The following is a 15,654-nucleotide window of genomic DNA, read 5'->3' as shown; positions in this document are numbered from 1 at the left end:
AGTTTTAAAAAAACTTTTACTTAAATGTTAGTATTGAAAAGATGTGATCACTAAAAAATGGGAAATCGTCTTTATATATAAGTACATATAATAGTATATAATAATAATAAATAATAAATAATAAATAATAATAATAACCATGACAATAAAATAAAAATTATTTAAAAATAATATTAATAAAAACATAATATAAGATCTAAATAAAAAGAATATCGACAATAATAATTAATTAATAATAATAATTTTCTTATATTTTAATGTTTAATTAAATTATTTTCAACCAATTAAGTTTTATTTCAAAATTATTTACACTAATTAAATTTTTTCATTTAAAAACAAATCATTCATACTTTATTTAAAATTAAATTTAAATAAAGACGTCTTATTTTTAGTTAATTTTAAATTATAAGAATAAAATTATAATCTTATTTTTTTATTTATTAAAATATTTTTTTTATCTATTATATTTATCAAATCATTCACATTTTTTTTATAAATTTTATTTTAAATCTCTTCACTTTCATTTCTTTTATCTATTAAAACAAACAATACTTTAATTATCTCCTTATCTCTCAAATTTATTCGATTTTTTTTCTTAAATCAATCCCATCAAAGAGGCAAATATGTAAGAACAAAAACAGATGACGAATATGTAAGATGCAGCAAAAAGGAAATAACATTTAAAAACCTTATCAAAACGAATTCCAGATCAGGAGCTTAAGAATTACAAGAATTAAAACAAATGTTTGGAAATATATTACTTTTATTGTGATTAAAATCAATAAAATTAGGATTAAATGTATTTTAACTTTATATAAAAATTAAAATTAATTTCTCCTCAATATTTAGAAATATATAAATTTGGTTTTTCTTAACCAGATTGCATTAAATCTATTTAATTTATATCAAATAATATAAACAACTAAAATATTATTATGAAAAAACTACTATCATAAAATACTATTATGAAACTTATCTATAACATCATACAAACTTAATAAAATTTGATTAAAAATAATTAAATTCATACAATTCTAAATATAAAAATTAAATTGATCCAAAGTTTTGAAAAGAATTTTCACTTAGAGTTAAAAAACAAAAAAAAAATATTTAACATATAAATTGTAATTATCATGATTAAAATTCCAATTGGTACAATGGTATGAAGTTTATGGTTATGGATTCTATAACCAAATTGAAATGTAACTTAAAAAGTTGAGGAGTATTCTGACACACCACCAAATTGACCATCAATGAAAACATACAAGAAGACAGATCAAGTCAGGAAGTACATAGGGAAGTAATCTTCTGATCTCAATAAGGTTACAGGTGAAAAGTAATGCCAAATAAAAATGTGATGCTTTCACAAGCAAAATTCAAAACTCTGCCTACAAATCTAACCCACTCATTCTCCCAATTTAAAAAAAAAAATGACATGAGGCAAGACAAAGTAATTGCATAATCTGTGTTAACTAAAAATCCAATAAGAAAAACAACATGAAGGCTCAGACACTTGGTAGATGAACCAAGGCGAATTCCTCAAGGTTCATCCCTGTACAAAATATTTGACCAGTGTCCCAAAACAGGTAAAAAGTATCACAGCTCGTTATCTAGCAGAGAGAACCTTCAGACCTTCTGTTTAAGAGTAACATCAAGAATCCCAATTGATATTTTAGGTTTGTAATGTTCATCTGTATCCACTTCTTCAATTTCCTGCCACAGGATTAAGTTACATTCAATATCAAACTTATCATGAAACTCCTTGAATTTGCATCATTTCTCAGAAACAAGAAACATAAGTAACAGTTGATATTCAAACAGGTTGATGTACTGTCATTCCAAAAACAATAGAAAATCTCAGAATATTTAACTTCATTTATACAGTACTCAAGATTTGCATGGTATCTACCTCCTACAATCATCTTTTGTAAGTATAGCTTAGTTTTAAAATTAATTATAAAAATCCTGCAAGGCGATAAAAACAACAAAAAAATATCTGTTTTGAATGACACATTTATACTTCATTGATTGAAATTAATTTTAAAAGATAAGAATAAATGAGCAAAAAGCATTCTTGACTAATGGGAAAAGAAAAATGAAACGGAAAATTAAGCAACAAAAAGGAAAGTGAAATAGATCTCCACACACAATAATGCAGACATGACATGAATAAAGTAAATTCAGTCACCTGCACAACGTCCTCTCCCTTGATGACTTGCCCAAAAACAATAAGTTTCTCGTTTAAATCTGGTATAGGTGCAGTTGTAATGAAAAGATCAAATCCTTTGTGGTTGTGTTTTCCCTTGGAAGTCCCCAGCATGAATGCTTCATGTTTCATACTGGTTAATCAAAAACCCATTAATTAGAAAATTATGCAAATAAGTACTGGATAGTTACTGCAATTTTTTAAGAATTTATATCATAAACTAAAAAGTGCAACGAGATGAGTAAGAAAACCTAGAAATAGCATGTTGCTTTCCTCTCAAGTTCCAATCTTCAGTAGCTCCAGCTCCATGGTTATCCCCTGCCTGAATCACATAGTGCTTAATTACTAGGTGAAAAAGCATCCCCTTGAAGTGCCCTTTTTGACTGCAAAAAGTTGTAGCTTAGGTTGGATCCATAAGCAGGTAGACTCAAACAAATTTAATGTAGAAAACCACTAAAAATCATGACTAACATACTGCCAACATAAATTGATACCCACAAAAGTTAGACACATCAAACCACCCATAGAGTTGTATTGAACAGAAAGTTGTCAGTCATATCATGAAGTGCTGATCTTATATTGCATGGCATGACAGTATTGTCATATTGAGTTCTATATGGCTACAATAAAGTTGTAGAAAACAACCTAGTTTCACATCCGTCACACTAAATGGGTTAGAAAACCAATATAAGTAAGGTGACGACATTCAAATCAGCTACACTCAACTTAGATTCCACATCTGTCAGTCTTATCGCTTTGAAGACTCATATTCTGCAATAACTCTACCGACATGTACACTAGTAAGTGCAAATTTACAAAATGTTCTAGCAAGTTTTATAAGCATGCTAAACAGTTCCTGTTGTTGAAATGTGGGATTCTGGATAAAAGTGAGTAGTGATGTGAAATAATGCTATACAAGACTGAATATGTCGACTTATTTATACTAATAACCAATTGCAACTGTAGTCCCAATATTCTTCTTCTTTTTTTATTGATAATTGTTAGTTGTTAGTATTTTTGTTACTGGAAGAGTTGAACTCCCAACCTCTCCCACCCTTTCTTCCAAACCCTTCAAACCAATCTTATATCTTTCAAAGTTAGTGGAGTGAGTTGAAGCCACAACCTCTCTCATCCTCCCTTCCAACTTTACCACTAAGCGACCCTATAACTCCTGTAGTCCCAATGTTCCAACTCATATTGGATTATGCTCTACGTATATCCGGTTAGAATTGGTCATTTATTGATAAACAACTTATTTACAGATATAATAACGATGAAACAGAGCACAACAAAGACAAAAATTATCTATGATGTGAATATGAAAAAACTTGAATCTTAAGGATAATCTCATAATGCGTTGAGATTGAACATTATTAAAAAACCTAAATAATAAACTGGATCAAATAAGGACCACAATATATTTTAGCTAAAATCACCCACATACGCACTTGATCCAATCAAAATATATTACTGCACAGACATCTTACTTTATAGCAATTTATTCAACTTTATGTTTCTAAGGATTATAGACAAGTAAAAATTAGTTTAAACATACCTTGAAATACTATCATCAGTTCATTTCAACAAAGATAAACTTTTCCCACTTATATATCTATCCAATAGCATCAGTACCAACCCAATCACAAGTCCCAAAAAGATCGACAAACAAAAAAAGAGTTCACAAGAATCAAACCCTAAATTATCCAGCAGCCTCCAAATTATAATTTTGTAGGAAAACAAACTACTCACCATAAGTCAATGAATTCATCAACAACTTCAGGAGCAGTTTCCTTGTGCAGTTCTATTATTATAGAACCTTTAGAGGTATTTAAAACCTATAATAAGGACGAAAGATAAAAACAGCTTGTAAGACAAAATAATTTCATTAAAACATTCTAAACTTCATCAAAATTAGGGCCTATTTGGTTAAGAAAAGTTTATTTTCACAAATAATTAAAAAAAACCACTTTGCTTTTACTCTGTTTCCTATAAGAATCTTTGAACAGGGGGGACAGATAAAATACATGGAGATATTTTTATAAATTTCAAGAAATGGAAAAAGAAAATAATTTATCCAACCAAAGAAACCATTAACTACAAAAAATCCAAAATAAGGAATTACTAGCGGTCTGGAGCAAACTTACAGCATAGCCAGGCAGTTCAGATTTCTTGGAGTCCACAGAGTTATTGTCACCCTATCAAAAGTTTAGTTTGATTAAGAGGTGTGGTTGTATTGATAAATGAAAAAAACTATAGACCTAGCAGCATCCATATCTTGATGGACAAACATATACACAGACATAATTTGCACTCAGATAAAATGCTCCACATGGGCATCAGATAACAAGAAAAAAGAAAGAACTGAAAAAATATGAAAACACTTTATAAGGCATTTAAGGATGTACCTCGGAGATGGACATATGACTTTCTGATTGCAATCTTGACCTGAATGCATGTAAGAAATTAATTATTAGGTAAAAATGAAAGTTCATCTGAAGTTCCTAATGTTTATGAGAGAAATACATCCAGATAACCATCAACACTCAACAGTATTTATGTTATACTATAATAACCAGAAATCATATCACTAATGCTTGAACCATTTAAACTAGCCACCCTATAAGGAAAATCACTCTAAAATGTCCAGAGCAAAAATAGAGAAGCTTTTATTCATGTTCGACAAACAAACTTTCGTCCACCAGAGACAAAACATAAACTATTGACGTCAGAATGAACCTAAATGGTTCCATCACCATGAATGAGGGGAGAATTCGGTCAATAAAGCAGTTAAAACCTCCAGCCAGAACCTGCTATTCTATAAAATACCTCTATCTAGTAACAATGTCATCCAAAATATCATCGGTAGTATTCATGCTTAACAAGTCTGGATGAAACTAAAGCTCAAATTAGCCATGTATCATTTTTTAACAAATCTTTTGTTTGTTTTCCATCGAGTAGATAAAAATATATCGCCCATCATTTTTCAAACTAAGAATCTTCCTTCACAGCTAAAACAGAAAATCTTTCACTAACCTGTTGGACCAATGTCTGTAGGAAGCAAATAGGAAAAACCCAACCAAGGTCAGAATCAAAAGATAAAATAAAACAGTCGTAGCACTTATGCGAGAAGGGCCCTTCTTCCTTTTGCTTTGCTGTAGCAGAGCCTGAGGTTTAATCCTCGCCATTTAACCTAATATCCAGAATCAAGGGTATCATCAATTACCAGGTAATAAAACGAAATCAAAAGTTGCAAATTAAAAAATCCATTCAACCGGAAGAAAACTATCATGACTATGTTACCATCACAAAGAAACCACCTAATTCATTCAATAGCAGTAGCAACATCATCCAAATCTTGTAGTTAACTTGGAAACAAAAAACAAACAAAACCCCAAGGCATAAAGTTTGCAATTTTCCATATGTCTAAATCAAAGCAAGAATTTTTCATTCAAACACAATCAGCATCAATAGAAACCTCACAATCGAATACAAGGTTACAAGGTTAAGATCCAACAATCAGAAGACGGTTGCATCTGCTAAGATTTGGGCAAAGGTAAAAAACTTTATTAGAGAATTGGAAAAAGGAGAAAAATTAAGGAATACCCGATAATTATTAGAAGCCAAATACGGTTTAATTTTTAAAAGTTGGAATATTTTTGAAAGAAACAAAAAAGAAAAAAAAAAGGAGGTGAGAGGTAGAACCTGGGAACGTGTGTGCCCGAAGCAGAGGATCAGGCACCTGTGGATCGAAGATAAGTAAAGAACACGATGTTGGGTTGAGAAACAGAAAAGGAAGATGAACGTGTGCGTGGGCGTTTCTTCGATTCAAATTCAATGCTGATAGGCGAAAAATAGGTACAGGATTCCGACCGGAGTTTTCCAATGTTACCGAGGTCATTTATTGCGTAATTTTATCTATTAGTAAATTTCTTAATAATCATAACAATTAATTACTGTATATGATTAGGAAGAGTACAATTTTGACACTCAAAAGGACGAAATTTCTTAACCCTCTTTCGTAGGGATGAAATTGAAGGGAAGAGAAGATACAATATTCAATGTCATTCTTAATCTGAGAAAAATTAAGTGGAAACATTTTCAAAAATTGTCGAAATTAGTTATTATTTTTATCTGTTTTTATTACGTCCGGTAAGTTTTTTTTTTATATTTTAATCAAATATTTATAGCTTTTATTTTTTTTCCTAGACATTCTTTAAGAATATTAACAACATTTTATTTAATACTTTTCTCTTAATTTTTTAAAATCAGGCACAATATTAAACTTCTGTTCGGATTTGAATGTAAAAAGTGAAAAAAAAAATTATAGTGAAAAGCAAAGTTATCTTAATCAAAGAAATAAAAATAGAATGTTAAATAATAAAAAATTGTAAATAAATAAATTAATATAACATAATACAAAAATATTTGAGACACTGTTTGTGATGCCATCCGACTTTCTCATATTCATTCTCTACCATAGTGGATAAATACTAAGCAAGAGTAAATAAGATTTACTAAAATTTGTCACTTTAAACAAATAATATATGAAATATTGAATAATTTGTTGTTTAAATCTTGTTCATATAATTTGCTAATTTTAACTATTTTTCAACAACACAATTATTAATAAAAAATATATAATTAAGTGTTTTTAACATTTTAATCTTAACAAAACAGTTAAATTATTTATTTAATATAATATTGTATGTAATTTTAGATAAGATTGGGGTGACTTTTAACTTTAATTGTTTAGGAATAACAGTAATCATAATAGTATGAATGATATGTTGTAAGCAAGTATGTATTTGAAAAACAATGACATAATCCTCTAATATAATATAATATAATATAATACTTTTATACATATGCATTTAAAAATATTATTTTAAAAATCACTTATATCTTGTTGGTTCTATGTAGTATGACAAATATACAATTTTCGTTCTTAGAAAATAAAAGTTTTAAATCACACTCATTATTCTTTTTATCATTTATACTTGTTTGCTAGTCTTTCAATAATTTACATACCTACACTTATTGCATTTTTTAATTCTTACAAAAATAATCTTAAAAGATAAATAAAAACGGAAGGGTGATATAATAATTTTCAATCCACCTCGTCCAAAAAACTATAACAATTTAAATAAAAATTCAAAATGATTTCATATTTATAAAATATTAATTTAACTTATTTAAAAATGTAAATTAATCTAAAACATATACAAACAGAGCAACAAATCTGCACCTAAACGTGTTTTTGTCAATATTTTAAATAAAATACACATTTTACAAATTAAATTTAATCAAATTTATAAATTAAGTCATAATTTAGGTTTCGGTCATAATTTTATAAATTAAATGTAAACTTTATGCTAATTTCAATATTTGTTAGGCTGGGGAGATTTAAAGTATAGATACAAAAAAACATTTCACTTTTAAAAAAATAATAATAACATTCCACTTGAGTTATTTACAATACAACCCTTCATATCTTAAGACTGTCAAGTCTTCTAATAGAAGATATTGGTTATAGACTTATGATATTACTACTTGCATATGATAATTTAATCATAAATTATATATTAAAAAATGCGTAACTCAAATGGTTTTTTCTTGAGAAAAATATATAACTTAATTAATTAAAATTCTTATTTGACTCATTGCTAAACCTTCAACTATTTCGAATGTTTGCAGGACCACACACCAACCCTTGTCCTTATCTTTTGTAAGCACATCTATCTCACCAAGCTTAGATTCGAAGAAACTATAGTGTTAATGGCTTAAGTTTGAAGAAATAACAAAACCATACTTTCAACTATAATATCTATTACCTACTACTTTGTATTGAAAATTTACATTTTATTATATAACCTATGCTCTTGTATTATTTTAATGGCAGTTACATAACTTTCATTATGAACTATTTTTATTTATTTTTTTAACTATTAATTAAATCCCTTATATTTAAGATAAATGTCTTTTCTTTTTAAAATTTGAAAATTTTAAATATTTGTGTTAGTCTCTTAATCTAAAAATATATATTTTTTATCTCCAGAAATTAAATTTAAAAGTTTTTCTTTTCTAAACTTTGTTTTTGAAAATTTGGTGGGCAGAAAAAAGTTGATTTAGTCTTTTTTTTTTCAAATTATTGTTGCTAAGATGAGATTAATTTAGATTATACATATAACGTAAATATCATTTTATAAAGTTAAATTAAATTTTAAATTCATTTTTTAACCTAAAAATTTATTTTAACGATATTTGTTACTGAATCGTTAATTTTCTGAAGTTAAAATTAGATTTAAAGTTCAAAAATATAATTTTATCTTAATGAAAAACTTTAGTTTTAAAAAAGAGTTTTCAATTGATGAATAATTATAGACGTAATTAATTATCTATAGTCATTTTTCAATCAATAATTTCATAGAGTTGACTATTTGTAATTTTAAGGAAAATTTTTAATTAAAATAACGTTTAGATTTTAAAAGTAGTTAGACAAAATTTGTAAATATAATAACTTTAATTTGTTGTACTAGCATGAGTAAGTTAATTGTTGGCACCATTAGCTTTTTGCGAAGAAGAAGACTGCGATGAATCTGTATTTTTTAAGTAATAAAGACATCATGTGGAACAGAGCACCATTGTTGTTGTCACCAGCTCATGTTATGGTGTCATTGTGTTTGTTTCAACTGCATCATCAACATTTGTCACACTCACATTATATCAAACAATGCATCCACATTAATATGGGGCTGGATCTCACTTTGTTTTTCATCTTTCTCTGTTGTGCTTTGCCCTTCTATTTTTTATTTTTTTATTTCCATACTATTTTTCATTTTTCCATTGATGAAGCAACGAATTCAAGATTCTCAATAACACTGCCTTTAATTTAATACTAGACCTGAAAGCATACGTGTTTATTTATACGTTCTCCAATAATATTTTATTATTGAAATCGTAATATTACTAAACTATTTCTAACCTTGCATATTAAACAAAATTCTCATTACATGCAATTTAAAATTTGCATGCTCATTAAGAATTTCCTAGTCCAGATAGGTATGTGACCAAATTAAGCCCTTCGTCAATAATATTAGTGGGCCACTTCCCGACAAAGGCGTTTTCTTCCTGCAGGCCGTGATTATTAAATGCACCTCCATGCTGAAAGCAAGAAATTCTCTTGTTGAATTGATCTTGTTACTGTCACCTTTATAGACTTTGAGAGGAAGAAAAAGAAGAAAACAAAGAAAAAGAGAATAAAACAGTGAGTTTAGTTAGAAGTTTGTTCAGAAAACTCGTTTTACAAGATGTCATCAAACATTCTGGAAATCTTGTTTTGGAAAGTTTATTCTAAAAATCTAAAGATTTTTAAAATGTGTAATCTAAAACTCACGTTTATGAAAATTAAAACAATCATTTAAAAATTATGGAGATACAAGAAAAACCCTCTAAAAATTAACCATGTTTTTGTGAATTATATACAGTTCACGACATTTTCTTCCAGCACCATGAAAATTTCATCATGCACCAAAACATGTGAAGTGACCAAATCACCTTTTCAAATTTCGCGGTATATTTCGACACAAAATTTTCCCTTTGGGAAAGACCTTTCCAAAACGATTTCGCATCCATGAGTTTACACACAAATTGATCTAATCTAATTTATGTTTTAAATATACTATGATTTTAGATTCGATTAAGCTTTAATGGTGAATAGAATATTTTAGAAAAAAGAGAACAAGGTCTTAGGAAAAAAAATATATTAAACCTGACTACTTACTAAAACTGTAAAAATGTTCTTAAACCCTTATCTCATATCAGTCACTTCCCATTACAAATGAAAAACCATTGGTGTAGTGAGCTAAGGATTAAAAAGCATAGGGGTTGGTTGTGGTGCCATAAACATATTTTCTCTAAAACGAATACAAGTGGGAAAGATGAATGTTATGGTTCAAAGTAAAAGACACTTCTACACCATGAAAATAACATAAAAGAGCAAGATCTTTTAAGAAAAATAACATGAATTTTAGAAATAAGTGACTTAGCTTCAATAAAATAAGTTGTAGTACATAAATGACATGACATCAAGAATAATGAAGTTGTTGCATTTGATAAAACAAAGAGATGCACTTCTGACATTATGAAACCCAAATTGCAGAAGCACATTTCTTAGTTTGAAACAAAGATGTTGTACACAGATAGTAAAAAAAAACCTTTAGTTTAATGAAATTATTTGGCAACTAAGTGTGCCTTGTGTCTTTGAAAGCTTCCATCTATATTATATTTGAATTTAAACTCATTTGCAACCTATTGCTAGAAGGAATCCATGCATTTTGGCAAGAAGGGCATTGTATTCAAGTTGCATAGTGTAGAAATAAGGAGCATTGGCAATAACTTTATATTTTAATTTCAATTACCACCAAATAAAAAAAAATCAATATCACACAATAGTTAATAATGAAATTTTTTTATTTCATCCAAGTTTATGTTATTTTTCAGTCAAGATTAGTTAAAATTTGTTTAATTGATATTGGTGTGAATTATGTCAACAATATTTTTCGATTTTAAATAAGTTGACAACATTCAACTACAATTGAGTTGGAAAAAATACAAAAGATACATAAATTTTAAAGTATAAATTTTTTAAAATTCTTGTATTAATATGAAATTTAAAGTTTTTGTTTTTAATTGTAAACAAAATTCAATTAGTCTCAAAATTATAAAATTTAATGTTTGTCCAAAATAATATGTTTTATCATAAAACCTTTTATATTATCTATAAAAAGAAATCATCCTCGTGATATCTTCACTGATCCTAAACATAACAAAAATGAAAACAATTAAATAACCATATTTAATATTAAATTAAAAAAGAATTGGAAAAAATGGTAAAATGTAGAAAATTAGAGCCTTTAATAAAGGAAAAATTACAAGAAAAGAAATAGATGAGTGACCACTTTTCTTTATTTCTTCAAACCCAGGATAAATAAACAATAATTGCATGAATAGTAGTTTGTAAAATATTTTCATATTTTTCTGTTTAGATAGAGGATGGATGATTTTGATTCATTCCTGGAGTTATTTTCCTTTTGATGCTTAAAAGGCTGTAGCTCCCTGGCTATTAATATTTGGAAATATCCAGAATGTATGTATGTACATAAAGAAACCCTGTTAACAGTGAATCCAGTGATCCTCTTGAAACTTGCAAGGAAGGTGTGATTAGGAGATGTAGAAGAGATGGTAAAAATAAGATAATAGGTGTTTGTTATGTTGGTAAAAGAGGTTAAAAGGAGAGTGATACGAAGAAAAGCGTGGGTAGTCGTCGGTGATAAAGTAATAGGATTGGTGAGTTAAAGATGCTGGCTGGAAAGGCAGACTGTAGACTGTACTAGGCAGGAAGAGAGAGAGAGATGGGACGAAGAGGGGCATTTTGGGAAGTTGGGTTTATCATTGAGGAGAGTCTATCATGGTTTTGGCGTATATGAGAGGAGGAAGAGTGAGAGTGTGGAAGAGAAGTGTAGGGTACACAAGCCCAAGTGGTGGGGTTCCTGTCCTATGTGGTCAAAAGAAATTGACTCAGACCCTTTGACTGTCCCTAGTGAAGTAGTAGAATTCTATTGCATTCTCGGTATAATGGATTACCACTCTCTGCCATGCCATCTGCCACACTTGTCACCAACCCCTCTCTCCCTCTTACCTTCCATTCCCATTATGCCCATTTCACTCTTTTTTTTCTTTTCAACCACATACGGATTTCTATAACTAGACAAACAAACAAATCTCACACAATAATTAAATTCAATTCAATTAAATCAAATTATATACATAACCATATCAACTCTGTCCCAATGTTAGGGTCATTAAAGAATTGGAGCATCCTTCACATACAAGCTAGCTCACATACAACATGTGCAATCTAATTCATATCCAAATCTCCTCAAAACTATACCACAACAATTGAATTTTAAGAGAGAAAAGAATGGCCAATAAATATTATACCATTTTCAATAAATCACTCACTACTGCTAATAATAATAAACAACTAAGCATAGAAGCATATATATTTTTATATTTTTCATATTATAATTAATTAATTAATTAATTATCTTTGGCCGTTGCGTTCAGAATTAATGAGTGACTGAATAGCACCGGAAAGGTTGGTGACGGCTGCAACAAGGGTGGCGATGCCTTGCCGGTGAACTTCATTGCGAGCTTCCTCCATCTGAAGACGTCTTTGCTCTAGCTCTATCAGTTCACGGTGCCGCTTCTCCTTCTTTTCTTCACAACTCCTGAGAGCTCGTGCTAGCACGGACGCACTCCGCATTATGCTTGAACCAAGACTTTTAACTTTTCTACGTTTTGATTCCGACCCATCATCGGCGTCATCTTCACTGTGTTCCGTGCCTGATGATTCCGACCTCTCTACAATCAAACATGTTTCACAGCACAATCACAATATCCGTCACATCACTATCATTAAGGTTCATTAATTGTTAGAGCTATATATATGATGTGGTATTATTATATTTTATGGAAGGATGGATATATAATATCATGTGACAAAGACTAAGTCCCCAATTGAATGTGAAGGTATTTAATGAGTATTTAATTTGCATGAGTTGCGTTATGAGATGAGAGAATGCATTGGGTACTTGGAAAAGATTTATTTATTTGTTTAATTTAGAGTAAGATTTGAGATTTTGTTAATATTAAGGATTAAGGATTGTGTTAATGATTACACCCAGAGGGATTAAGCGAGTTAGAATCTATTTTCTTGGACAGCCCACAAAATCCATGACAATCATGAGGTGGTACCCTTCCACACACCGGTCTGCATGATTGTACTGTAGCGCCCTTTATTTTTCTCTCAGTGTTATTTTTAATTAATAGAAATGAAAAAAAAAAAAATAGAAGCCAGAACATTTTCCCCGAATTTTTTAATGGGGAGCAGAATCTTTGTGCAGTGGAGCAACGTGGTGTAAGATGCCACCAATAGCACCGCACTGCCACACCCTCCTCATGCGCCGTTGGATGAATTCAACAGCTTCATCCAACGGTCGTAAACCAAGTTGTATTTAAAATAGCATGGAGGTCATCGTACCATATGATAAAAAAAAGATGGAAAATGGGTCCCATTAAGTGTGGCAGGGTTTTCAGACCCTGCAAGTTTGACCGATAACCCACACACAACACAACATCCAAAAATTGTCAAAAAGAAAACTTAAAAAAAAAAAAGTGTAAGAGAGTGTGTGTGAGCTGTGTAGCACATTGCTAACGCTAATGCCAGTGTTAATGCATACCTGAAACCGCCGGAGGGGTTGAGCTAACCGGTGGTGGGGGAGGTGGTGGAAGAGGTGGAGGTGATGAGTCTGTAATTAATGCAAGCGGAGGCTGCGGTTGTGGTTGTGGTTGTCTTTGAGTTTGTGATTGTGGTTGTGTTTGTTTCCTTTGAAGGACTTCGGTGATGGCGTGGTAGATTTCGTAGACCATGTTGGAGGGGAGGTTTTGTTCCTTACGTTGTTGTTTGTTTAGAGTCCAATAAGAAGGGAAGTGTTTGATTTCGTGAGAGTGTTGATGCTGCTGTTGTTGTGATTTGGACTCGTAGTCGCGGACCTTTTTGTAATCGCGGAGGAGGTTGTCCCATTTGTCATTGCATTGGTTCTGGCTTCTCAAGCACCCATGGCTCCAGCAATAGTTTTCGACCCATTTCCAGCGTAGCTCACCGCTTGTTCTGGCGGAGGAGGAGGCGGTGGAGCTACATGCAGGCCTGGTGGGGTCGTGTGGGGTTTTGAGCCTACGTTCGTCGTCTAGCCTCTTGGCAGTTATGAGGATGAGAGTCTCTTGGATGGTCCAGTTGCCCTTGCGGTATTCTCGAGCGAGGGAGGAGGAGGAGGGTGGTGCAGCGGCAGCGGCGGCCTGGATGAGTGGGACGGGGTGGTGGTGGTGGTGGAGGGGTTGGCGGTGGGGGTCAGGCAAGAGTGGTGGATGTGGCAATGGGGTGGTGGAAGGGTCAGACATGGTTTTGATTTGGCATGAAATTGAAGTGGAGAGTGGTGGAGTGAAGAAGTGAAAAATGAATGAAGTTGAGAGTTTGTGGTGTACAATGTGTATGTTTTAATTTGATGGTTAGGGTGTTGTGTTTGATTTGAGAGTGAGATTTGTGTGTTGAGGATTGTGTGGAGAGCGGAGTAGGTGAATGATTTAGAGCATCGGTTATGGAATGCTGCCACGTGCGGAGTGGGGTGGAACGCAGTTTAGCTGCACGTGGCTAGACTGTGGAATTGGATGAGTACTCTTTTGTAAGGAGTAAAGTTCATCTCTTTCCATTCCCAGTCTTGAGTTCCTCAGCCACCAAATGGAAATCATCATGCTAAAACCATGTACCCACCCAAATTTACCTCCTTCTCCCATCTAATTAATACAACAATCAACTACCTTTATTAACAAAACAAATCATGCTTATCTAATTAAATGTTACGAAGAGTGTCTTTTTCTTATACTTATGTAATTAATTACACTATTTTAATCACCATATCCCTTCCTTTTATTGTTATTATTATATACCATATTTGGAGAACATGAGGAAAAAAACTACAATAATTAAGAAAGTTAGTAATCATATGTAAAAATTACGAATCTTTCAACTCGATACTAAAAATTAAACCAGTAAAAATAAAAATCAGATGGAAGTTAGTACGAAAACTGTGATACTAAATAAAAAAAATAAGTTCAAATTTATTTATATTTGAAAAAAAATATATATAATAGTTTGCTTTTACTTATATATATTTTTAAAATAAATTTCAGCTCATATTTAAAAGTAGAGAAAATAGTTTCTTTAATTATAAAATTGGCATGGTCTCGATTGAGAATTGAATAACCATCCATTCTTAATATTAAATACATTTTGTTATTTTAATCATAATAAAATTGGTAAAATATTGAAAAAAGTATAAATGGAAGAGACAATGCAATCTTCAAAATCCTCCTTTTCAAAGCTCGAGTATTTTCAAACGTTGGTGTTCTCTCTCCCATGGCTATCTAAGAAGGTATATATATATATATATAACATTTACAATTAACATGATTTGTAATAACAAATGGTGATGATAAACAATGACACATTGGACAACATACTCAAATATTTTGCTCAAATACAAATCTTCTTCTAGTGTCTGAGATGGTGGTAGGTCTTACACAATAGTATCCCAATAGTTATGAGATATAACTGTTGTCCCAACAATCTTTAGTAAATGACTATAATCCAAGTTCCCATTGATTTGGAAGCTTCAATGGTCACAAAAGCATCAAGCTTTTGCATTAGCTCCTTTGGCATGACATTTTGCCAACAAGATATACTATATTTGTTATCTCTATATATAATTGTGAGACACTCAAGGCCATTAGAACCATTTCCTATGAAGTTCCCAAAATTTCTTCTCATTGGG

General features: G+C 30.7%; 2 protein-coding genes across 3 annotated transcripts; both read right to left on the bottom strand.

Moving 5' to 3' along the window:
- Positions 1-1,243: 1,243 nt before the first annotated feature.
- Positions 1,244-6,100, bottom strand: LOC124829590 (peptidyl-prolyl cis-trans isomerase CYP21-4). 2 transcript variants are annotated; one of them, XM_047303128.2, is made up of 8 exons: positions 5,909-6,100; positions 5,240-5,396; positions 4,612-4,651; positions 4,351-4,401; positions 3,956-4,041; positions 2,458-2,589; positions 2,189-2,339; positions 1,244-1,713 (listed from the first exon to the last, which is right to left on the bottom strand). In XM_047303128.2, the coding sequence occupies exons 2-8, from the start codon at positions 5,389-5,391 to the stop codon at positions 1,627-1,629; spliced, it is 699 nt and encodes a 232-aa protein (XP_047159084.1). In that variant the 5' UTR covers positions 5,392-5,396; positions 5,909-6,100; the 3' UTR covers positions 1,244-1,626. The 2 variants fall into 2 exon arrangements, with proteins under 2 accessions (XP_047159084.1, XP_047159085.1); XM_047303129.2 differs by lacking the exon at positions 5,909-6,100 and adding an exon at positions 5,687-5,799.
- A 5,974-nt stretch (positions 6,101-12,074) lies between these two features.
- LOC124829601 (uncharacterized) lies at positions 12,075-14,536 on the bottom strand. The gene is made up of 2 exons (XM_047303141.2): positions 13,507-14,536; positions 12,075-12,628 (listed from the first exon to the last, which is right to left on the bottom strand). The coding sequence occupies exons 1-2, from the start codon at positions 14,222-14,224 to the stop codon at positions 12,309-12,311; spliced, it is 1,038 nt and encodes a 345-aa protein (XP_047159097.1). The 5' UTR covers positions 14,225-14,536; the 3' UTR covers positions 12,075-12,308.
- Positions 14,537-15,654: the final 1,118 nt, after the last annotated feature.

The sequence above is a fragment of the Vigna umbellata genome, chromosome 8 (genome assembly GCF_029865625.1).
Source record: "Vigna umbellata cultivar VRB3 chromosome 8, Vumbellata_1.0, whole genome shotgun sequence".
Lineage (NCBI taxonomy): Eukaryota > Viridiplantae > Streptophyta > Magnoliopsida > Fabales > Fabaceae > Vigna > Vigna umbellata.
This window is presented reverse-complemented; position numbering and strand designations above follow the sequence as displayed.

Coding starts and splice junctions, on each gene's coding strand:
- LOC124829590 (XM_047303128.2), bottom strand. CDS start 5,391: ATGGCGAGGATTAAACCTCAGGCTCTGCTACAGCAAAGCAAAAGGAAG. Junction 4,042..4,350: donor CTGAACTGCCTGGCTATGCT/GTAAGTTTGCTC, acceptor TCCTTATTATAG/GTTTTAAATACCTCTAAAGG. Junction 1,714..2,188: donor AGGGAGAGGACGTTGTGCAG/GTGACTGAATTT, acceptor ATCCTGTGGCAG/GAAATTGAAGAAGTGGATAC.
- LOC124829601 (XM_047303141.2), bottom strand. CDS start 14,224: ATGTCTGACCCTTCCACCACCCCATTGCCACATCCACCACTCTTGCCT. Junction 12,629..13,506: donor AACCCCTCCGGCGGTTTCAG/GTATGCATTAAC, acceptor GTTTGATTGTAG/AGAGGTCGGAATCATCAGGC.